The 24,597-nt window shown below is 35.5% G+C and overlaps 2 protein-coding genes across 2 annotated transcripts; one reads left to right on the top strand and one right to left on the bottom strand.

Annotated features, from left to right (window-relative positions):
- Positions 1–950: 950 nt before the first annotated feature.
- Positions 951–10,865, bottom strand: chmp2bb (charged multivesicular body protein 2Bb). Its single transcript, XM_048196958.1, has 6 exons — positions 10,699–10,865; positions 10,209–10,300; positions 8,240–8,434; positions 7,471–7,573; positions 6,108–6,214; positions 951–2,312 (listed from the first exon to the last, which is right to left on the bottom strand). The coding sequence occupies exons 1-6, from the start codon at positions 10,730–10,732 to the stop codon at positions 2,199–2,201; spliced, it is 645 nt and encodes a 214-aa protein (XP_048052915.1). The 5' UTR covers positions 10,733–10,865; the 3' UTR covers positions 951–2,198.
- Positions 10,866–12,524: 1,659 nt separating this feature from the next.
- On the top strand, positions 12,525–23,964 carry creb1a (cAMP responsive element binding protein 1a). The gene is made up of 8 exons (XM_048196956.1): positions 12,525–12,797; positions 14,126–14,224; positions 14,406–14,552; positions 17,064–17,164; positions 19,974–20,113; positions 20,300–20,482; positions 20,701–20,854; positions 23,282–23,964. Exons 2-8 carry the CDS (start codon positions 14,135–14,137, stop codon positions 23,424–23,426), a joined length of 960 nt encoding a protein of 319 aa, XP_048052913.1. The 5' UTR covers positions 12,525–12,797; positions 14,126–14,134; the 3' UTR covers positions 23,427–23,964.
- The last annotated feature ends 633 nt before the right edge of the window (positions 23,965–24,597 follow it).

The raw sequence follows: 24,597 nt of genomic DNA, 5'->3' as shown, positions 1-24,597 counted from the left end.
CTGAACTTGCATGAACTGTTTCAAATATGTTTTTAGTACCTTTATGGATCTTGAGAGAGGAAATGTCATTGCTGTGAATGCAGGCCTCGCTGAGCCATCGGATTTAATTAAAAATATCTTAATTTGTGTTCCGAAGATGAACGAAGGTAGAACGACTTGAGGGTGAGTAATAAATGACATTGTTTTCATTTTTGGGTGAACTAACCCTTTAATGTTGATTCCAATATTCTGGAAACTTTCATTAACAATCATTGGAATTCTGTTAACATCAGATTGATGATTACTAATATCACAAACATATTTTAAGACATTTTCCAAAAATAAATCTAGATAAAATTATTGTTGAAGGCAATACTGGTCTTAAATGTGGGACTAATGGCCAAGAAAACAGATACATTTTAATTTGCAAATCAAAGTACATTTAAGAATTTGGGGTCTGTATGATTTATTATTATTATTATTATTATGTATTTAGAAGAAGATTCTTATGCTTGTCAAGGCAGCATTTATTTATGTTTTAAAATGTAATTTATTCCTGTGATAGTAAAGCTGAAAAGCAGCCATTATTTCTGTCTTCAGTGTCACATGATCCCTCAGAAATAATATGCTGATTTAAGGCTAAAGAAATATTTATTATTATTATTATTATAAACATTGAAAACAGTTTGCTTTGATATTTTTTTTCAAGATTCTTTGATAATTAAAAACAACATTTATTAAAAATGTAATTTGTTTCATTATAAATATGAATTGAATTACAGTCAATTTTGACCTATTTAATTGATCGTTGCTAAATAAAAGAATTAATTTCTTTAAAAAAAATTTGCATCTTGTGCACTTGGTAACAAATGTAAATATTTAAGCATGTTTATCTGCCCTCTACTGGTAAATGGCTATTTAAGCAAATAACTTCCCACATGTCTATAGAAACAAAACATAAACAAGTCACATATTATTACAAATTTTATTTATGGTTAAACAGGGCATATAATCCCCTTAAATTTGAACAATACCTGTCAGTGAACAAATTTTAAGAAAGGAAAGTCATCACCCATATTTCAAAACTCTCACTGTAGATTAAACAATAAACTCTAAACTAATTAACCTTTCATGCTTACATTATTTACATCCTTATGATATATTGCAGTGCATAACTGTCTATCGTCAACCTAAAACCCATTTCTGTGCATAAAGATCAAGCTCAGTATGCTGCTTTCACGTGCGACTCAAAATAACAACCCTTACTTCGGTCACACCCTGATTTAAATTAACAGGAAACATTAACCTTTCAAGTGTCTCTGAAGTCAGAATAACTGACTTGACTGATACACCTATACAACCGCAAGAGAAAACCACACACACTGTTAACCTGAGACCTCAGGCACATGAAAAAAAAAAAAAAAAAAAAAAAAAAAAAATCAAGGAGAGCTACCATCTTCAGACATCACAGGAGGATAAATAATGTGCTCAACAGGAACACACTTCTTTTAGTTTGGCATCGCCCCTGAAAAGCAGCTGAATAAAATATGAGCACTCAAAATATCCAAGCAAGATCTGAACCCAGAAGACAAACTCAATCATTTCCAGTTCATAAATGAAGTGAAGGTGAGAACAGGGAACTAAAGATGTGACTCACACAAGTGTTTTGTCATGCACCAGGAGAACAGCAAGGTAAAGTGAGGACAAGACAAAACACTGCGAGACTAAAGAGCCAGCCCTGTCACTTCTTATGTTTACAGAGGTAGAGTTCTCCTGTCAAACTTATTTACACCGATGCGATTTTCAGAGTTATCGATCAAAGAGACTGAAGTTGTAGATTTCAGGGGAACACAATCGCCTTATTCTCGACGGCATTGTATATTCATTTACAACATGTGTATTCAAACTTTTTTTATTTTTTTTGTCCTTCTAAAGCCAGAAACAGAATCCTAAACAACCTTGATAGTCATCTCTCATGGTCATAAATAAATAGTAATATTTAAAAAATTGCATTTGCCATCTGTGGCACAGTTATCCCAGAGAAGGCAGGTCTGTGACTGTGAATTTTTAGACTGTCCATTTATCAGCAACTGTGTGTATATGTATTAGTATTCGGTATGGATGTATCCTAATGCGTGTCTGTGAATCTGAGTGGAGTGTGTTGTTGCCTCCTGTTGCCAGGCAATAATCAGGTGTTGGTGTGCGTGTGTGCATGAGCACTAGTCCACTCCAAGGGCTTTGAGCTGTCTCTCAATCTCCTCATCTGATATCCCATCTGCTTTGGATGTGGCGGCGCTTGGTTGCTTTCGGCCAGCTGAAGGGGCATGAGCCATCTGCAGGGGAAACAAAAAATCCATTATGGATCAAAATACGATATGATGGATAGTGCTGCTGCAATCAAAGACTCAATAATTATGACACTGCACTGCGTAGGCCGTAGGGTACAGAAAAACAATATTTAATTCTCTATGAATCTCTAAAATAAAATATGCGTGAATTCTTTCACAGAAATTATGATTCATTCAAGTTTCAAATTCAAGTTTGCACTTAAAGTGCCCCTATTATACTTTTTCAGATGTTACCTTTCATGTAGTGTAATCAGTAGCTGCCTTTACTATGTTTTAATTGAAACGGGCCTTGCAACAGAAGCAGTCTCTGCTTACGTTCGAAAAAGAGCCCCGCCCCCCACCGCGCACACATCAGGGTCGGAATTAACAGAGGCAAAAATGCCACAAAAAGCAATAAAAAAAAAAAATACCCCCAAAATCCAATTTATGGTGCAAAAAAAAAAAACTATAAACAATACCACACAAGCAAGAGTGCCATTTTCCCGATTATCAGCACGTCTGAAAATGTGATTTTGATTTTAGTTTAATAAAAAGAAGTCAATATTAGGTGACTTACATTTTAGACTTAGAATATTGGTTTTGCTCTATTTTGCCAACAAAATTATCTCCAAACTAATCCACATTCGATCCATTGTAAATCTCTGAGCAACACAATGATTTGTTACTGAATAAATCTGTGTCTTTGAATGAATCGGTCTAATGAATGAATGAATGACTCAGGTGCGTCCCAATTCATGTACTTAAAGTATGCACTATTCTATGCCATTTTGTAGTATAAATAGTGTGAGTAGTTCACTTTAAATACCCAGATGATGCACAACCAAAAAAACGAAGTGTGGAATGTTGGACCCTTCATGCACTCAACTGTCGCAGCTTTAGTTATGTATAAGAGCGGGAGGGAGCAATCAGACTCCGATGATCAATGACAAAATAACCTTATAAAGTTCGGTAACACTTTATTTTACAGTGTCCTTGTTACACGTTACATGTAGTTACTATAGTAATAACTACAAATTATGCATAATTACATGCAACTAACCCTACAACAAACCTAAATACCTAACCATAACCCTATAGTAAGTACACATAGTTAATTAACATTACTCAGTACTTACCGGTTAATGCATAATTACACTGTACCAAGGACATGTTCAAATAAAGTGTAAGCTAAAGTTTATACACTTCATGGCTGAGCATAAGTACATACATAGTGTATAAGTGCTTAGTGTATAATGCGTCAACTGCGATTGTAGGTGATGAGGACTCGGGCTCGAATTGATAAGGTAAAGCCAAACGGCATCCTTACTGTTTGTCATTTACATATAATAATTCATTAATAATTAACTCCTTTCTATTTTTTATTTATTTATTTATTTTCAAACAGTTAAAATATTTTTCGCTATGGTACCGAATGTGAGACCAAGAACTGCAAAAATGTGGTACTATCTACTTAAATTTTGGTATCATGACAACACTACTTATATAATAAAAAAAGTATTTCAGAGAAAAAAATGCAGCTGTTCACATTAAGTCTAGGCTTATATGAAAGGTGTTTATGGGCACTTTTCACATTTCTGGAGTTCACAGAAGCAGAAGTTGTCATAGGTGGGTTAACATCAATAGTGATAATTGGGAGACTATAGCAAATCTGTTTACTCAAAGATCTTGCTGCATGTGCACTCAGGACATCTGAGAACGTATGGATACTTTTTGAAAGAGTGATGAATGGCTATGCAGGTGATGCTGTGTGGAATACTCTGGACATATTGATGTTTTTTTGTGCAAATTTAAGAGGCAATAACAAATTTATGCACATAAACAACGGTAATTTTACATGAAAAACTTCTATTAAAGAACCTGTACAAGAACACTTGTATGCAATTATCATTAAATGAAACCCACTGTAATGTAAAATTCTCTACTGGCATTTGTAAATAGGGATTTTATAGTTACATAAACAGTTTTTTTAGTTAGGAGATCAGTATCTCCTGTTCTTTCTATTTAAAGAAAACATATCTTAGATTAAACAGCAAATCTTGTACTGAAGTGACATTCTGAAAGTCTGATCCAGGATTACTGCAAGTCAAATGCAAAACCTAAAAAAGGCTTGAATGCATAGGGTTCAATTATTTCTATGCTAAATGTTATGTAGAACATTGAGATCAACAAATTATGAGAGGCTCAGCGCTTTGACACTCCATTTTCCACATGTGATCTTTTCTCATATTGCTTCTTTACATATAGTTATATATCAATGTGAAAAAAACAGGCCTTCTAAACAAAGGGTAAGCTTAAAGGTGCCCTAGAATCAAAAATTGAATTTATCTTGGCATAGTTAAATAACAAGAGTTCAGTACATGGAAAAGACATACAATGAGTTTCGAACCTCATTGCTTCCTCCTTCTTATATAAATCTCATTTGTTTAAAAGACTTCCGGAAAACATGCGGATCTCAACATAACACCGACTGTTACGTAACAGTCGGGATCATTAATATGTATGACCCCAATATTTGCATATATGCCAGCCCATGTTCAAGGCATTAGACAAGGAAAGGCAGTATTAACGTCTGGATCTGTGCACAAACAAGGTAAGCCAGCAAGAACAACAGCGAAAAATGGCAGATGGAGCGATAATAACTGACATGATCCATGATAGCATGATATTTTTAGTGATATTTGTAAATTGTCTTTCTAAATGTTTCATTAGCATGTTGCTAATGTACTGTTAAATGTGGTTAAAGTTACCATCGTTTCTTACTGTATTCACGGAGACAAGAGCCGTCGCTATTTTCATTTTTAAACACTTGCAGTCTGTATAAGGCATAAACACAACTTCATTCTTTATAAATCTCTCCAACAGTGTAGCGTTAGCCGTTAGCCACAGAGCATAGCCTCAAACTCATACAGAATCAAACATAAACATCAAAATAAATACTTTACTCACATAATTCGAAGCATGCATACAGCATGCATGACGAACATCTTGTAAAGATCCATTTGAGGGTTATATTAGCTGTGTGAACTTTGTAAATGCACTGTAATATAGTCGAGAGCTTGTGTGGCAGGGAGCACGCGATTTAAAGGGGCGGCGCTGCCAAAATCAGGGTATAGTTAATGATGCCCCAAAATAGGCAGTTTAAAAAATTAATTAAAAAAATCTATGGGGTATTTTGAGCTGAAACTTCACAGACACATTCAGGAGACACCTTAGACTTATATTACATCTTGTGAAAAAGCATTCTTGGGCACCTTTAAATAGATCAAAACTTAAACCTATGGAAGAAGGTTAGAGCTATCCATGCTTGCGTGCTTAGACAGAATGAAGAGGTTTGTCATATTTCTACTCTGAATAGCAAGTGTGGTCTACAGGTTTTATTATAACCACTTCTGACTGAGCATGGTCATCAAATTTAAAACCAAAATACTCCCACACAGCCGAGGTGCGTCCTCATTTTGGCCTTGTTTGATTGCAAAAACATTTGTAAATTCAGTTAAACATTCTCTGTACCACACTGGCATCACTGCTGCTTGGCTGTTGCATATGACATATATGCATAATCATAAATATGCCAGTATTTTCTCTGAATCTCCATAAAGTCTATGGATTAATGCATTGAAATCATATCGCAATGCATAGGATTTTTTATTCAATATATTATGCAGCCCTAATGGACACAAATGGATTTCAACACTAATGCACAACAGTAATAAGACAGTTTATTCAATCTAGTGCCTTAACATGATTTGACTGATGCCCATATAATCTTTCAGTTCTTACCTTTCCTGAGATCTCAATTCCAATTTCATCCAACACCTGATTCACAATGTCCTGAGTTTCTTCCTCATCACCAGAATCCTCAAAGATCTCATCCAGAGTGTCGTTCACTGTAAACGGACACAAACACAGGGGAAAGAAAAGGTTTAAAAAACACATCTAACTCAAGTTGGCTACAGGTGCAAACACAATGTAAGAAAGGTGAACCTAAAACCAAAATGTCAAAAAGTTGCATTTCGTACTACACTGGAGTAGGCAAGTCTCTTATGCTTACTAAGGATGCATTTATACAGTAAATTGTGAAACATTATTACAACTAAAATAGCTGTTTTTTAGGATTCTTTGATGAAAAGAAAGTAAAAAACAAAAAAAAAAACAGCATTTAATTAAAAAATAAATATTTTCTGTCTTAACTGTCACATTTTTAGTAATTTAATATATCCTTCCTAAATAAATGTATTAATTTCTTTCAAAAAGAAAAAAGAAAAAAAATGAATGGTAGTGTATACATTTTTTGAGCAATAATATTAGTGTGCAGTCATTTACTTTCTGGCCCTGTTTTCACCTGGTATTAAGATGCGTTTTGGTCGATTGGATCACAAGTGGACGAGGGAGACGCATATCCGTTTAAACCTGGTATTTTAATCTGTCTTTTTTGTCCACTTTCAACCACTTCTGTCCTGATTTCTTCAAGGGGAGGGTCTATGGGCAGGTAAATATATGCTTTTTTCCGATCTTTCAATCTAATGGATAAAATAAGCTTGTGCAATTTACATATGAACGCGCCCGTGACAGCGGAAAAACATACGGAGAGCAGCAGCAGCAGCAGACCAGCCGAACGTGGTGAGTGTGTGTTAGAAATCAGGAATGGTGAGAGAACATTGTGCTTGGTACATTTTTCGTCTTCAAACCAAACTTGGGTCTTCAGCTGACAAAGTTTAAATCCCATCTGTCTAGCGCGCTTTCCATAATGTTTACGCATTATGTCAATAGGCGGAGAGTGGCGGTCTTTATTTGCTGTTTGAACACATTCCACCACATGAGTGTTTACACTACGAAAGCAATCTGGTCGAATGTGTTTTCGACTACCTCTGGAAGTGATCGAAAGTGGACAAGCTCAAAACATTTTAGACCCAGTTTACACCTGTATTTAGCGTCGTCCACTTGTGATCCGATCGAACAAAACACATCTTAAAACCAGGTGGAAACCAAGTGGGCCTCTTTTTTCACTCATTCATTTTGGAAACAACAAGCTATTCATCATAGGAGTGGCAAAAAACAAGGTTGTCAAATAACATTCTATAACATTAATTATCAAAATCCACTTACAAAAACACCCACAATAACAAATAAAAACACATCTTACTCATTTCTTCTGTCATGTCCATCTTTGCTGTTTCTTTCTGGAAGTTCTGGAGGGTCTGCATGGTCTTCTTTGGATCCATCTTTTTGTTGACAGCTTGCATTGTCTGTAAGTTGTTTTGAGAGAGGCAGAGGCACAAACAACTGAGTCACTCTTTGATTCATGTCCATTTTAAAACGTGCACTTTAGGCTACTTATGCAATTATGAAAGAATGATGGCTGTGTATCAGCATCCCACTACACTGTGCCAGTTATGCATTAATAGACCAACATATAGGCCCAAATTAGAACAAATACTAATAAAACCAAAACAATTTACCTACATTATTAAGAGTTAAGTCGTGCACAACATCAATTTGCAGCCCTAGCCGGAAGCAATTTAGCCTTTTCGAGCCGTGAGTTCCCTTGGGAATTTATAATGGGGGTTTTGAATAGTGCTTTTCCATTTGAGTAAAATAAGATTAACATTACTTTAATATCCTTTCACATGAAAGAGAATTTTATAAACAAAATATCAAAGTTGCTTTCAGTAATGTTTGCCACAATCCTTATTTTACTCTTAAATCCAAATCCATAAACCCATTAGAAATTCCATAGGGAAGCCATGGCTCTAAAATGCTCATTCTCTATGGGTTTTATGACTACAAAATGACTTAAATGTGAAATCATAGTAGATCTGGATTGCCTAAATGGAACTGAGTTCAAATTCCTGGGGTTTAGAACAGACTTTTATCAAAGTTATCATGAGTTCAAAAAGACACAAGGATCTTACTTTAGTGGTTGTGGCCATGGCACCAGCCATCTTCATCTGGGAGTTCATAAGCTTGGTTTGTGTGGACATGGAGGTGACCTTAGAGCTGACAGCATATGAACGCGTTTTCTGTTTCCTCACTTGCACAAGCTGCTTGGCTAAAATTTTACAGGCATCTCTGTTTCCTGTTTTAGCCATTTTCTTGATTTCCATCTCCTGTGATAAAGAAAACAGATAGTAGGAAACGGTTAAGGATGGATGGCATTATAATTGCATTACACAGTTCTCAGTTCACAGTTAAGCTAAAACAAGGCTTAGGCAGCGTAATAGTAAGATAAAGAAAAACAATGTTTATTTGTATAACACCTTTAATACATAAATTGCAGATCTTTTGTACATTTGTGTAAGAAGTTACAGAAAAAAAAAGTCAAATTCTTTCTTGCAAAAACAAACAAACAAACAAAAAACAACCTGTAAAAATGCTAAAGTAAAAACCTGTTAAAGGGTTAGTTCACCCAAAAATTTAAATTCTCTCATTAATTACCCTCATGTCATTCCAAACTCTTCAGAACAAGAATGGAGATCTTTTTGATGAAATCTGAAGCTTTCTGTCGCTCCATAGACAGCTACACAACTGCCACTTTGACATTCATAAAGTTACTAAAGAGATCATGAAAGTAATCCATATGAATTGAGCGGTTTAATCCAAATTTTCTGAAGAGAAACGACAAGAGGGTGAGTAATTAACGACAGAATTTTAATTTTTGGGTGAACTAACGTTTTAATTGGTTAACTTAGAGTTAAGTCTGTGTTTACATAATGTATATATATATATGTTATGATGTATATATAAATACACATACACATATAATATATATATATATATATATATATATATATATATATATATATATATATATATATATATATATGATACACACAGGCTTTCATTTTGGACACGATTAATCATGATTATTCGTTGAACAGCCCTACACCTTACCATATATGGTGAACAACAAATTTGGTTTAACATTTTATTTATTTCTACTGTAAAACACAGTAACATTTATTTAATTTTGTTTCTAATTTTTGTTGTTAATAATGTACATTAGGGTGTTTGTGTTACTTTTTCTGTTATATTTATATTTATTCACATTATTTTAGTGTCATACATGTTACCCTGATGGTGTTTTTTTTGTGTGTGTGTGTGTGTGTGTGTGTGTGTGTGTGTGTGTGTGTGTGTGTGTGTGTGTGTGTGTGTATATATATGGGTATTGGCCATGTTTTAAGGCCACGACCACTCATGATGAACTCAATTCATCATGTGGCTTTATATTTTACCACATGTATTATTATAATGGCTATGGTTAGTACTTTTAAAGGTGAAAAGCAAAGCAGATTATGAAAGATCAAGTAAATTAATATATTATATCACTTAATGAAATATATGGTTATAAGTTCGAAAATATACAGGCACCAATATACCATTCTGTAATCCCTGAAACACTGTAACAGAACTTTTTACTATGAATTTCTGGCAACTACAGTAAAGGTGTTGATACACAGCAACTTTTTGAGCAATTTTGCCGAGGGATGTTGCTTGGGCACATTCCCATTGAAAATGGGCAACACATTTCTATCTGGATACTTTAGATAGAAATTTGTTGCCCATTCTCAATGGGAAAGTGCCCAAGCAACATCCCTCGGCAAAATTGCTCAAAAGGTTGCCCTGTGTATCAACGTTTACACTGGTTTTAAAATATAGCCACTGAAATATGATCGGCAGCTATAAGAAAACTTCTGAAATATACACAAAAACAGCCCTTATCTCAACTTGAAACAGAATCAAGAGCTGAGTCATAATCTGGTGACACACTAAGGCCCTCTGTGACATTAATGACATAACCTCGTGATCTCACACACCTCACTGCTGAGAAAGGGGAACATTTGGCATCATATTCACGTCACATTTATGGGTGGGGATTCTCACCAGCTGTTTTTCCTGTCTTTCCAGTGCTGTCCGGTCTCTTGTAATCTGTCTCTGCGTTCCCCGCAGCTCTTTGTTTTGTTCTTTAATAACATCTGTAGTATGACAGGAGACATAGTTATCGATTACCCTTTAAATTAGTAATGCTGAAATTTCTGAATCAGTCATAACAAGTTAATATATAGGTATCCTACTACTTTCATGAGACATATTAGAACCTTTAACGATACAGTAACGTTAGTGGCCCAGTGATTTCGTAAATTTAGTTTGCTTTAAAGACCACCTTTAACGCGATACTGTGAAGTTGTATTAGTTCTTAGACTCGAGTCAGAACAGCTTCCCCAAACACGATTTAGAATAAAAAAACATAAATCAGGTTAAATGTATTAAACAAATGAACAACGAGTAACGAAACCAGACGATGATTGACGTGAGAGTGTTGCTGGGCGGCTTTGACAAACAAACAAGCCCTTAGAGCAGCAGCAAAACTTACCATCTACGGTCTTTTTCTTGAATAACGATGCCATAACTGCAACAAACTCTGTCGACCACGAAACTAACAGAAAAGTAAGTGTTTCACAATGACTAATATCAAGTGAGAGACGTCTATCAAAATATCATGACTATTTCCTGGTTCTTGGCAAGTAGGCGGAAAACTTGTGCTCTTCTGCAGAGATTGTTTCATTTTGATTGGTGTACGTTGTCGTGACGTTGCATTCAAGTCATCCAATCGTAACCTCATATTGGAAAGGACCGCCCATAGATCTGGCTGCAAAACAGAGGACTCCTTTGTCGGATTTATGAGTCTCTTAAACAAAATACGGGATGGATTTTTTCCTTGTCCTTTTGAAACATAGTACAGGGCAAGCCAGGGGTTTTCAAACTTGGGTCCACAAGGGAGTGCTGGTGGTCTGTGGAAATGTTTAAAGGAAAATAAATAGCGTAAAAAATAATAATAAATAAATACGATTAAAGGATTAGTTCACTTTCAAATTAAAATTACCTGATAATTTATTCACCCCCACGTCATCCAAGATGTTCATGTCTTTCTTTCTTCAGTCGAAAAGAAATTTCAGTTTTTGATGAAAACATTCCAGGATTTTTCTCCATATAGTGGACTTCAATTGGCCCCAAACAGTTGAAGGTCAAAATTACAGTTTCATTGCAGCTTCAAAGCGTTCCAATGCATTCCCAGACGAGAAATAAGGTCTTATCTAGAGAAACCATGGCTCATTTTCTTTAAAAATAAATAAATAAATAAATAAATAAATAAATAAATTATATAAGTTTTAACCATAAATGCTCATCTTGAACTAGCTCTCTTCTTCTTCTCTATTAGAATTCCAGCAGTGTAGATGCTGCTAATTGTATTGCTGCCCTCCACAGGTCAAAGTTTGAACTAATTGTTATATACTTGCACTAGCATATTGTATATGACAATTTAGTTTAAACTTTGACCTGTGGAGGGCAGTAATACACTTAGCAATGTGTATATTTTTTTTAGAAAATGAGCGATGGTTTCTCTTGATAAGACCCTTGTTTCTCATCTGGGATCACTGCAAACTGTAATTTTGACCTTCAACCGTTTGGGCTCCATTGAAGTCCACTATATGGAGAAAAATCCTGGAATGTTTTCATCAAAAACCTTCATTTCTTTTCGACTGGAGAAAGAAAGACATGGACATCTTGGATGACATGGGGGTGAGTAAATTATCAGGAAATTTTAATTAGAAAGTGAACTAATCATTTAAAATAAATAAATAATGAAAAGTTTGATTAAAATAAATCAATACATTGATTTATTAAAATTATTTTAATATAAATTAAAATAATACAGTTATGTAGACATTAATTAATAATAAAAATACAAAAATGTATTCAATTAAATTATTAAAAATAAATACAAATTGATTAACATACGCAAATAAGAAATTAGACTACAATAAAGAAAGAATAAAAATGATTAAAATACATAAATAATAAATAAATGCATAAACAGTAACAGTACAGTACAGTATTATAGTGAGTAGGAGAAGAAAAAAAAAACTTAATAATGTAGCTCGATTTAAACTAAATATTTCCCAAATAATATTTTACACATATTCATAATATTATACTATTCTACATGACAATATATAGCTGCCGTAAAAGGTTCCTTGCATGAGAATGATGGTTCATGTCATCTAAAAGACTGAAACCCCTAGTCTAGTACATTTGAATATTTATTCATATTTATTACGACAAAGGGCAGCCAATCATAGCGCAAGGATTTGACGCATGCGCAGACAGTCATAGCTCAAGAATTTGACGCATGCTCGTGTGAGCAGACCGAGTAGACCTGGAGCGAGAGCTCGTGTGAATCCGACTCTGTTCGTTAGCTGTTCGTTTATCTTCGTACACCATTCGGCATGTTCCGCCCACACCTCGGATTCTGTCGATCGTGAATTAGGGCTGTATTTCGTCCCCCTCTATCTCTGTGTTGTTGTCCTCGGTGACGCGACGGAGGTGTAGCCTGACGCGGTCTCTTACGTGTCGGACTAAATAAAAGTGGAGCTCCGGAGGCCTGGGAGTGACGAGGCGAGTCTGTGTCGGGTAAGAAGAGACGCATTCGTGGGGGAAAGAGATAATGCACTTGCTGTTTTAGTGGACATGTCGCAATGCTCGATCCGTGTGTAACAAAGAGATCATGGCGGCGGTGGGCATGTTTCTCAATAGCTCAGACTTGCTTGCAGACAATGAGTCAGTCAGGCAGTCGAAGGAGGAAAGCGCGACGGTTCTGCGAAGTACGAGTGTTTGTGGAAAGGATAAGAGATGCATAGTGTTATGAATGCGATCGCTCGTCCATGGCACCTTTTGATGGAAATACAGCACATGAAATGATTTTTTTCTTGACTCCAGCATTGGTTTATCGAGCAGTCGAAGCTTTCCGTGTTACATTAAAGATCTTTACTGCATTCTCCTCCATGCAAAGGTCTTTCTGTACCACAAAACAATTATCTTCTGTAATAAATGGTGGATTTAATTGGTAAATAAAATCAGAGAGAAAATGTATTCCTCTTGAGTATTATTCCCTTCAAATTACACCATAAAACTGATTTTGAGTTGCATACTTGCTTCATTCAAACGGGCACATTATTTTACAAGTCGAAACATGCCTAAAAATGCAAGCACTTATATTTATTGAATTGTTTTACTTTAAGTATCCTTAAATAGGCACTCGTAAAAATCAAATTATTTCGCTTGCACTCTTTTTTTTTTTCCTTCTTCTTTTGCTATATTCATAAATAAAAACCAAAGCTCAAATCTGACTGACAGCTGTATACGGAAGTAAAAAAAAAGGCGGCAAATGGAGTCAGCCTGGTTTGTTGAGCACGATGATTAAAGTATCAGATTTAACATTATTAAAAATAGTCATGGGCTCCTTCAAAGTGTATTTCGTTAATATTAATTATACATATTCTTATTCATGTGTTAACCCTTGGTGGCTACATTTGTTACAGTCTATTTTTCATGTTAATTATGTAATGTCATACATTATTTTTGCCATCTGAAACTAAATTAAGACTATATAAATGCAAACATTTCACCCCTCTAAGAATGTCAACAAATTAATTTATATGATATATTACGTTGTGTTATATATTATACGTGATTCAATTATTCATTTTCTTTTAATTTATTGCATTTATTTTATAAGACAACCATTCAGGCTACACAAATTAATACTCAAAATGAAACTGACAAGCCCAGTCTGTGGGCAGAGTAATTTTGTGGTCGCACCCTTTCAGATACATTTACGTCGATACAACGTCCTCTTTTCAGGGGACTTTGGTGACCTACCCTATATATTCATAGTATATTGTATATACATGGTATCCTTTAATATTGGCCAAAATAAAATATTTGAATTGCATGTCCAGGCTATCTAAATGACCATGGAGGCAGGAGCAGATGTCCAGCAGGGCGGTGACACTGCGGTCTCAGAGACAGACACTCAGCAGATTGCCACTTTGGCACAGGTGAGTTTCTCGCATTGCGTGTTTTTGAGGCCCTTGGAAACACATTTTCTAGCATGGCAAGACTGATTATAATTCAACAGTTAGAGTAATTATGCATGTAGATGAGGGTTGATATTTTAATTCAGTCCAGTTTTAACTTAGTTTAGTCTCTGTCTCACCCTGTTTTACCTCCCTGACGCAGGTTTCGATGGCTGCAGCACAGGCATCAGCTACTGCGCCCACAGTGACCTTAGTTCAGCTGCCCAATGGGCAAACAGTGCAAGTTCACGGGGTCATCCAGGCAGCCCAGCCCTCTGTCATACAATCCCCACAGGTGCAAACTGTACAAGTAAGCCTGACATGATTGTTCATTTAAGAGAGAACCGTAAACGTCTCATTACATAATTCTGTGTGAGCCAGAGGTTGTGAATATTTTCTCAATATTTTCCATCATTGACATTTTTTTTAGCAGTGACGGAAAAATCCAAAGGTTGTCCATCATTTTAACAGATTACACTGAGGGTGATCTATTGTCACTTGTAACTTGTAACAGTGTCGCGGGCAGTGTTACCAGATTGGGTGGATTTGAATTTGATTGTGCGGGTAAAAATTGGTTTGGGTGGGTGGACAAAATTTGGGTGGGTTTGGGGTCAGTTTGTCATTTTTCAAACATTTATATTTTATTAATTGGTTAAAAAACAAAACCGAAGTGTGCATGTCATCCATCCAATCAGTCATCATGACGTTAGTGTAAACACAGCGATCAACCATTAAAGGGTTTTTTCATCCAAAAATGAAAATTCTGTCATTTATTACTCACCCTCATGCCGTTCCACACCCGTAAGACCTTCGTTAATCTTCGGAACGCAAATTAAGATATTTTTGTTGAAATCCGATGACTCAGTGAGGCCTCCATTGACAGCAATGACATTTCCTCTCTCAAGATCCATAAAGGTACTAAAAACATATTTAAATCAGTTCATGTGAGTACAGTAGTTCAATATTAATATTATAAAGTGACGAGAAAACAAAATAACAACTTATATAGTGATGGCTGATTTCAAAACACTGCTTCAGGAAGCTTCAGAGCATAATGAATCAGTGTGTCAAATCAGCTGTTCGGAGCGCCAAAGTCACGTGATTTCAGCTGTTTGGTGGTTTGACATGCGATCCGAATCATGATTCGACACAGAAGAATCATAACGCTCCAAAGCTTCCTGAAGCAGTGTTTTGAAATCAGCCATCACTAAATAAGTCGTTATTTAGTTTTTTTGGCGCACCAAAAATATTCTCGTCACTTTATAATATTAATATTGAACCACTGTACTCACATGAACCGATTTAAATATGTTTTTAGTACATTAATGGATCTTGAGAGAGGAAATGTCATTGCTGGCTATGGAGGCTTCACTGAGCCATCGGATTTCAACAAAAATATCTTAATTTCTGTTCCAAAGATGAACAAAGGTCTTACGGGTGTGGAACGGCATGAGGGTCAGTAATAAATAACAGAATTTTCATTTTTGGATGAACAAACCCTTTAATTAGTTTTGACTGTGCAAAGTTCTGCATTATGTTCTACAATGTGTACTTCAAGAAAGACGTGTACTTCTGTTTGAAGTTAAAGGAAAACACAAAGCGCATATTTATTGTCTTTCATTTTTTTAACACAAATGACACATTTTCTGCTTTTATGGTGTGTGAGAGGGGTAAAATGTGTTAATTAGTTTGAGTAGAAACGTTTTTGTCATATTTGCTAATTTTCTTTTACTGTATTTTCCATGTTTTGATTTGTGTAGAATTCTATTGCATTCTTTTGGTAGTGAATGTTTTGGGCAGGATTTGGAGAGCTTTTGGGCTGGAAATTGTCGACCCAATCTGGCAACACTGAGCATGGGTTCAGCCTCCAGAACAAAATTAAAACTGCCATGAGAAGTCGTCTGTCTGAGGAAAATACACAAAATCTAATGACAGTTGCATCTGCGTTAGTCTCCCTTGATGCATTTGATTGCACACAGGCGAGCATCCAGTTTAACCCTTTCTGTTATGTGTAAATTTCAGCAGTGTTTTTGTGAGGGGGTCAAATGCTCCCAGACATCCCAGATTGGATAAAAATCTGTACAGGCATTTTGAAAACTCTGTAACACAAGATGTGCATGTTTGTGAATTTTTCTAATGATTACAATTGGCATATTTTTCAGAGATGTCAAAGTTGCATTGGGGTCAATTTGACCCGAGACATTACAAGAGGGTTAAGTCGATGTGGACCCGAAGGATGATTTGAGTTAAGGCAGATACAGAGCATCAGTTGAGTTTAGCTTAGTTAGTTTTTTTATTGGAATTGGAATTATAATTGGATTTGTATTTTTTAATTTATTGCATTGTTCATATTTGCCTGTTCAGGCACAAAAGCTTGTGTTTTAGTGGCCTCCACTGTCACTAAGGGAAAAAAAAAAAAAACATTCATATGTTCGTCTGTTCTCTATCTAGACCTTGTGCTCGACCTGTAAGTTTATGATTAAAAATGAAAATTTCAACGAAAACAAAAGCTATTTAAAATCTTACTTTCATTAAAATATGAAAATTAAAATGATGGATAATAATAATAGATTATGACAGAATTTTTTACGACCCTGCCTGTCAAAATGACGGACAGTGAGAAAGTCTACCGTGACCTCTGGTGTGAGTTGTCCTTGCAGACTCCATATTGTATGCAGGTAGCACATAGGATTAAATAACCGTAATTCAGTATTTATTCCCTGTTGTTTGTTAATCTAAGAAGACTTGATTGATTAGAAATAATAACTTTTTTTAGGGGGTGATGGGGCTTCAGTATTGATGGGTTCCTGTTTTGTCTTAGATTTCAACCATTGCTGAGAGTGATGATTCTCAGGAGTCAGTGGACAGTGTGACAGATTCCCAGAAGAGGAGAGAGATCCTGTCTAGACGGCCATCATACAGGTACTTGAATGTATTTGTAGTTTCATCTCAAGGGTTTAAAGTCACCATGAACTCAAAATGGGCGATTCTTATTTTTTATGGAATATTGCAGCATTTATTATAAATGATTTGTCCATGCACATCATTATTTATTTTTTAAAATTCATGTTCCCTTATAATCTTCAATCAAAGTAACTTCCTGTCCCTCTTGCGGTGACATCTCTTCTCTAAAGATGTGTTCGCTGGTGCAAGGGCAGGACAAGTTGTCACTCGCATGCAGTAGACAACCATAACAAACCAACAAGCCAATACATTTTCAATGGAGGCCCTCCCTAAATTTTTTTTCTTGTTTAAGAACCCATTTAACTCTGATATACATCACAATAGGGAAGAAAAGACTATCGCAATTTCCTTTTCATCCTGACTTTAACTCTTGCAAATGAAGAAATTTAAGACCAAAATTACTAACAAAAGTATTTTAGTATTTTATTAGTAAAAAAATCATTATATACTTAATATTAAATATTAATTTACATTTATTTTACAGTGCAGTTATATTACAATAGAAATGGATTACTGTCTTAAGCAGGGCTTAACATTAACTTTTTTGCTCAGCAGACACTGTAGGTAGTGGTTTTCCAAAATTAATGGCCACTCAGCATTTTCACTGGCCACAATTTTGTTGTTGGGAAATTACATGTTATTAGGGGTGTGACAATACACTTAGCTCATGAGATGATGCACAATATTGGGTTTATGAGAAGATGATATTTTAACACTATTTTTAAGATATCTTCAATAACAAAATATTATGACTGGAAAAATAGTCTTTTGTTTAACTGAAAGTCACAAAATGCTGTGCATTTTTAAATATTTTAAGTAATCTAGGGCTGTCACTAAAATTTAGTTTGGTAAACGAATAATCAGTTGACAATTAGTGAAGTAATCGGATAATATTTTTTGTGGTAATAAAAATAGACCTAAGTGAACAATAGCCTTTAAATGACTTAAAATGCATATATAATAACAATGAGGCAATAATAATGGTTTCAAATAAAATATCAAAGCAAGTAATCATGTGGTTTTAATGAACAACAATGTTAAAATACATAATGCGATATAGATAATATAAACATAATCAACCTAAAGGTGCCATAGAATTGAAAATTGAATTTACCTTTGCATAGTTTAATAATTAGAGTTCTGTACATGGAAATGACATACCGTGAGCCTCAAACACCATTGTTTCCTCCTTCATATGTAAATCTCGTGCGTGAAAAACACCACGGAAAAAAGGGCGAATCCCAACATAACACCAACTGTTATGTAACAGTCGGGATCATTATTATTTACGCCCCCAAAATGTGCATATACCAGCCCATGTTTAAGGCAAGCCAGTATTAACGTCTGGAGCTGCACAGCCAAATCATCAGATGTTCTGCAGGTATTGTGAAGCAAGCAAGCAGTGACAATAGCGAAAATGGCAGATGGAGCGATAATGACTGTTCATGATCCATGATGTCATGATATATTTCGTGATATTTGTAAATTGTCTTTCTAAATGTTTCGTTAGCATGTTGCTAATGTACTGTTAAATGTGGTTCAAGTTACCATTGTTTCTTACTGTATTCACAGAGACCAGAGCCATGTAGTTATTTTCATTTTTAAACGCTTACAGTCTGTATAATTCATAAACGCAAGAGTGTGTAGCTTTAGCCATGTTAGCCATGCAGCACACTGTCAAACTCATTCAGAATCAAATTTTAGCAAACATCCACAAAATACATGCCATACTTACATGATCTGATATGCTGCATCACAAACAGTTTGTAAAGATCTATTTTGAGAGTTATATTTGCTGTGTGAACAAATTCTGTATTATTTATGCAATGTTTAATGGAGTCACGAGCTTGGGGGCAGGGAGCACGAGCATTTAAAGGTGTACACACACCAAATCAGCGCATTTTTCATCCCACCTCAAAATAGGCAGTTAAAACATGGTATAATACAAAATCTTTGGGGTATTTTGAGCTGAAACTACACAGACACATGGGGACACCTTAGACTTATTTTACATCTTGTGAAATGGACATTCTATGGCACCTTTAAGTACATAATGTGTTATAACAAATGTCTGCAGAGGGCATCAAATCCTTGTTTAATATTGGCCAACATTATTTAATTGAAATGTCCATTTAATCTTTAATATTTGGCCACACTTTTGTGATAGAAATACAGCCACAGCGACTGTAATTTCTTGAACAAAACATCGAAACATGCAAACTCAAAGCAAGGGTTTAAACTATTATTTTGAAATTGTGATGAACAACAATTTGCATATTTAGAAACATATTGATGTATTCTTCTGTGTTGGCATAGGTTAATAAATGATTTCTGTTACAAATCTGGTGAAATGGTGAACATTGTGTTCCCAGAAGAACACTATTAGCAACCCAAACTCACAGCATATGCAGAGATGGAGTTTGTTAACTGAGCTGCTGAGATGCGCTCCACGCATGTAAATAATAACAGTACAACACTTCGCTATGAAACACAAAGCAGATCAGACTTTATATCCATTCCCAAATGCATGTTATTAGAAACCCAAAGAAAGAGCACATCTCGAGTTTGTGTGGAGCAGCATTTACTGTGAACCGCTCTGAGACGCTGGAAGAAACAAGTAACCTGCAAACATGTAAATATCGCGTCCTGCTTCACTCTGCAACCCACAGCGTATTTATTTAATTGAATATAAAATTCAACCCGCCAAAGTGGCTAGATCATTCACGATCCATTGTTCACATGCTTGATTTGATATTTGGAAATGCAGAAAGATCCTGAACGACCTTTCATCCGATGCTCCAGCGGTCCCGCGGATAGAAGAAGAGAAATCAGAAGAGGATTCCACTCCAGCCATAACAACCGTTACCGTGCCAACGCCTATCTATCAGACAAGTAGTGGGCAGTACAGTAAGTCGTTTGCTTCTCTAGTACAAATACACTACTACTACTACTACAATTTTCCAACTTTTAAAACAGTAACTTTTTGAGCCTGCTAAATGCATAAAGAAATGCAAACATTGTCAATATTTCAGATAACTTCATGAATATACTGGTTGCATTTAACTCAACCTTATGCCATTTGTTTTCTCTCAGTTGCTATTACTCAGGGTGGAGCGATACAGTTAGCCAATAATGGAACAGATGGAGTTCAAGGGCTACAAACCCTGACCATGACGAACGCAGCAGGCGCTCAGCCCGGCACCACCATCCTGCAATATGCACAGACCAGCGACGGACAGCAGATACTGGTGCCCAGTAATCAAGTAGTTGTGCAAGGTGAGATTTCGCATAAATAGAAGATATTTCAGGTTTAAGCAAATACATACAACCATGAATAAAAGATGGCAACAGATAGAGAGATAAGAGATAAGAGATAAGAGGACAAGTAAGTGTGCTGGTCTAGCTTCTCAGAGGTAGATTAAATCTAGGCTATAGGCTTAATCTATGTCCAGGACACCAGCCATCTTTAAATCTGTGCTGCTTGTGTTTTTCAGCGGCCTCAGGAGACGTTCAGGCATATCAGATCCGCACCGCAGCTGCTAGCACCATTGCTCCAGGTGTGGTCATGGCTTCGTCTCCTGCACTGCCCAGTCAGGGAGGAGCTGAGGAGGCCACTCGCAAGCGGGAGGTTCGGCTAATGAAGAACAGGTATGATTAAAAACTTTTCTGCATGATTAATTGCACATGCTCATTTTGTAAATAATGTTCTGTAAATAATGCTCGGATACCAGTAAAAAAATTTTTTTTTACAGGTATGTGTATTGTTGCATATTTAGATGCATTTAAAATAAAAATGTCTAGAATAAATAAGATAAAATTAAGATAAAACAATAATAAATACTTAAATAGGAACAAATTACAATATTTATAAAATATAAGATAATATATTATAGAATAAAAGATCATTTGAAATCATTATTGTGTAAAGCATCAAATTGTCATTACAAAAAGTAGCTTCAGAATTTTTTTTTTTTTTTTTTTTTATTCAACAAAATTTATTACACAAACTTTTGGACCATGAAAATGAGTAAATGATGACTACATTTTCATTTTTGGGTGAACTATACTTAATGATTTTTTTTTATTTTTATTTTTTTTTTGGAAATATTAAATTATTTTTAATTAAACTGTACTCTAAATACGAAACTTAAACTACCAGTAGGTGGTGGTAAATGTCTTAATGATCAGGTGCCCTATCATACACCCAGCGCAATGCGGGACAGGCGTGACGCAAGTGGTTTTTGCTAGTTTCAGCCCTATGCAGTTATCTTTTTCACGTCCTGCGCCACATTGTTTAAATAGCAAATGCATTTGTGCCCATTTGTGCGTCCATGGGTGTGCTGGTCTGAAAACGAGTTGTGTTCAGGCACATCGTTGGCGCATTACTATTTTGAGGCAACTGAAATAGACTGCGCCATTGACCAACAAAAACATGGTCTAAAGTCAATGGTGCAATATTTGTTTTGTTATTTACGAGCGCGTTAGTAATATGCGCCTATATGCGGGTGTAATATGCGCCTATACACTCTGCTTATTACACACACACACACACACACACACACACACACACACACACACACACACACGCACACACACACACACACACACACACACACACACACACACACACACAGGGACACGCAGCAGCACACAAACATGCCAAATATTAAAAATAAAAGGATTGCAATATAAAAGATTATTATTGTGTGCATAAAGATAAAAATGCTTTGGTGAAATACGGCTTGTCCCGTTGATGGTCTGCTTGCGTGCTTAAACTCACGCATGAGCAGATTCGTTTCCTCACTAGAGAAGCGTTCAGTTTTTCCGCTTGCAAATTCCGCCATGTAAATAGTGAATCCACCATGGCGCGAGCGCAGCTGGCTTTTAAATGGAATGGGAGATGAGACTCTGATTGGTTTATTGCACGTTACATCCAAAACACACCCATTACTCATTAAGAGAATAGGGACAACCCATTTAGACCATGCGCTGGGTACACAGACCATTTTTCCTGTCCTTAAACTAGCAAAAGTGGATTCAGACATGCCCTAAGTGCACTTGTGCCATGCGCTTAGATCTTTAAAATAGGGCCCTTCGTCATTGAGTAATTCATCCTTTCGATTCATTCATTCATTCGACTTGTTCAAATGGCTGATTCATTCAGGAATGAAGTAAATTCTCTTCATGATTGATTCATCGAATCATTGGTTCACCCGATTTGTTCAAAACACAGATTCAGAAATTGCTCGGAGACTAGTTCTGCTTTCTTTATATTTTTGTTGGTAAAATTGAGCAAAACAGACAATATTGTGTCTAAAATAACACAATATGAACTTTTTTATATATATTGTACAGTTATAAAATCAGTATCACATTTGCACTCGTGCTATTCTGAATAGAAAAACAGCACTCGTGTGATATAGCTTAACTATATCATATGATGTAAATAACCGTTTGAGTCAAAAACTGAAACGGAACATTTTTGCCCTCCATATCTTGAATTTTAGAGACATTCGAATGACATTATATAGCTAGGCTTCATCATGTAGTGAGTTGTTGCCCTGCATCATATTCATCACTAATCAACTGTATGAAATGTCAGATGACCTACATAGGTCTGGGGCGGTGCAAGTGCATTAAATTTGTTAATAATTTTAATGCGTTTTTACCGTAATTAATTAATGTAATTAACGCATTAAATCATATATATATATATATATATATATATATATATATATATATATATATATATATATATTAACAATAGTGTAGCAGTTATTGTAGTCATATTGAATTAGGGGAAAAAAATTATTTTCCTTTTTTTCTTTTTTTTTTTTCTTTTTTTTTTTTTTAGCTGATCATGCCTGATTAAAATGCCTGATTTATCGGTGTGTCATGATTTTGTTTATAGATATTTTTTCTTGTAATTTTACTTTTACTATGACTATATATCACCTCTATGCTGTTGTCTCCCTTAGAACCTTAACTTAATGGTTTTGACTGTATTTTTAGTTGGAGTGACTAATTTGGTGTCCTCTATAATAACCTGACTGTAATAATGTGTTTCCACCACAGGGAGGCAGCACGGGAGTGCCGCAGGAAAAAGAAAGAGTACGTTAAATGTCTGGAAAACAGAGTGGCCGTGTTGGAGAATCAGAACAAAACGCTCATCGAGGAGCTCAAAGCGCTTAAGGACCTTTATTGTCACAAATCTGAATAATTGGCCTCACGCATACGTGCTGAACGGATCTCTTCTGGTGCCTCAAGAGACAGAGACTCTAAACATACTACAGGCACCTGCACAGCATCTCTGTCTTTTTCATTTCATTTTTTTGAAATATTCTCTTCTGTAAAAATCCAGTTATCAGGAATACATTGTAAGTTTGTAAGTGTAAACTTTTTATTTCCCTTTTCTCTTCAAAAGAAAGAGAGTCGGTTTCAGAGAAAAAAATGAAATGCAGGGTACAGTTTCGTTATTGAACATGTTGCCCTACTTGAGGAGCGTTGTGAACCATAAAGAGCACCTTTCAGCTGCAGCCGTGACAGGGAATGAATGTTTGTGTGGGTTTATCATGAAAACAGCCCAGGGTGCTGCTTCTGAGACCTGCTCCTGTCACTCTGAGGTTCCCATTTGAAAGACTTTCCCACAATGCACCAGTCGTGGATGGCGCTGCTTGCGAGCATGATTAAAGAGGGATGGATTTTTCACTTTTGCAGCATGGGTCTTTAATGATTGAGATTAAATCAGCTGTGCCCTCTCCTGTTGTTTAACTGCTTCTGTTACTAATACATATACTCATATTTTTGTTCTTTATCAAGACATGCAGAGATATATATATATATATATATATATATATATATATATATATATATATATATATATATATATATATATATATATATATGCCTCTGTTATGACTTGGATTGATATGTAATGCACCATTGTCTATTTGGTTTTTTTTTTTAAACAGTGTTTCTTTTGTTACAAAATTAAGTGCTGTAAGGAGAAACGCAGTCACATTTGTTAACAGGAAATAGCGGACCCTTTGAAACCTGGAATGGTAACGTTGGAAAAAGTGTTGTAAAGTAAATGATATATACTATGTGATTTTTCAGTGAGAATTTGATAGCCCATAATCAGAAAATCATTTTTTAAACTTGTAAGTGTGCTTATATTGTAATATATTGGATTTCTTCATCTATGCTAGACTTTTCAGGTCATTCTGGTGCCATCTACACTGATCAGAGTCTAATTGTGTTGATTCCCTTATATTTTGGGCAAAGATTTTGATATATAATAACTGATCTCTGATCAATGGAAAAGGATTTTTTTTTTTTTATGTTCCACATTGCAATGAAATGCTGTTCTTATTCTCTTCTGTGTCTTGCCA

This window comes from Megalobrama amblycephala, linkage group LG7, assembly GCF_018812025.1.
Source record: "Megalobrama amblycephala isolate DHTTF-2021 linkage group LG7, ASM1881202v1, whole genome shotgun sequence".
NCBI lineage: Eukaryota > Metazoa > Chordata > Actinopteri > Cypriniformes > Xenocyprididae > Megalobrama > Megalobrama amblycephala.
This window is presented reverse-complemented; position numbering and strand designations above follow the sequence as displayed.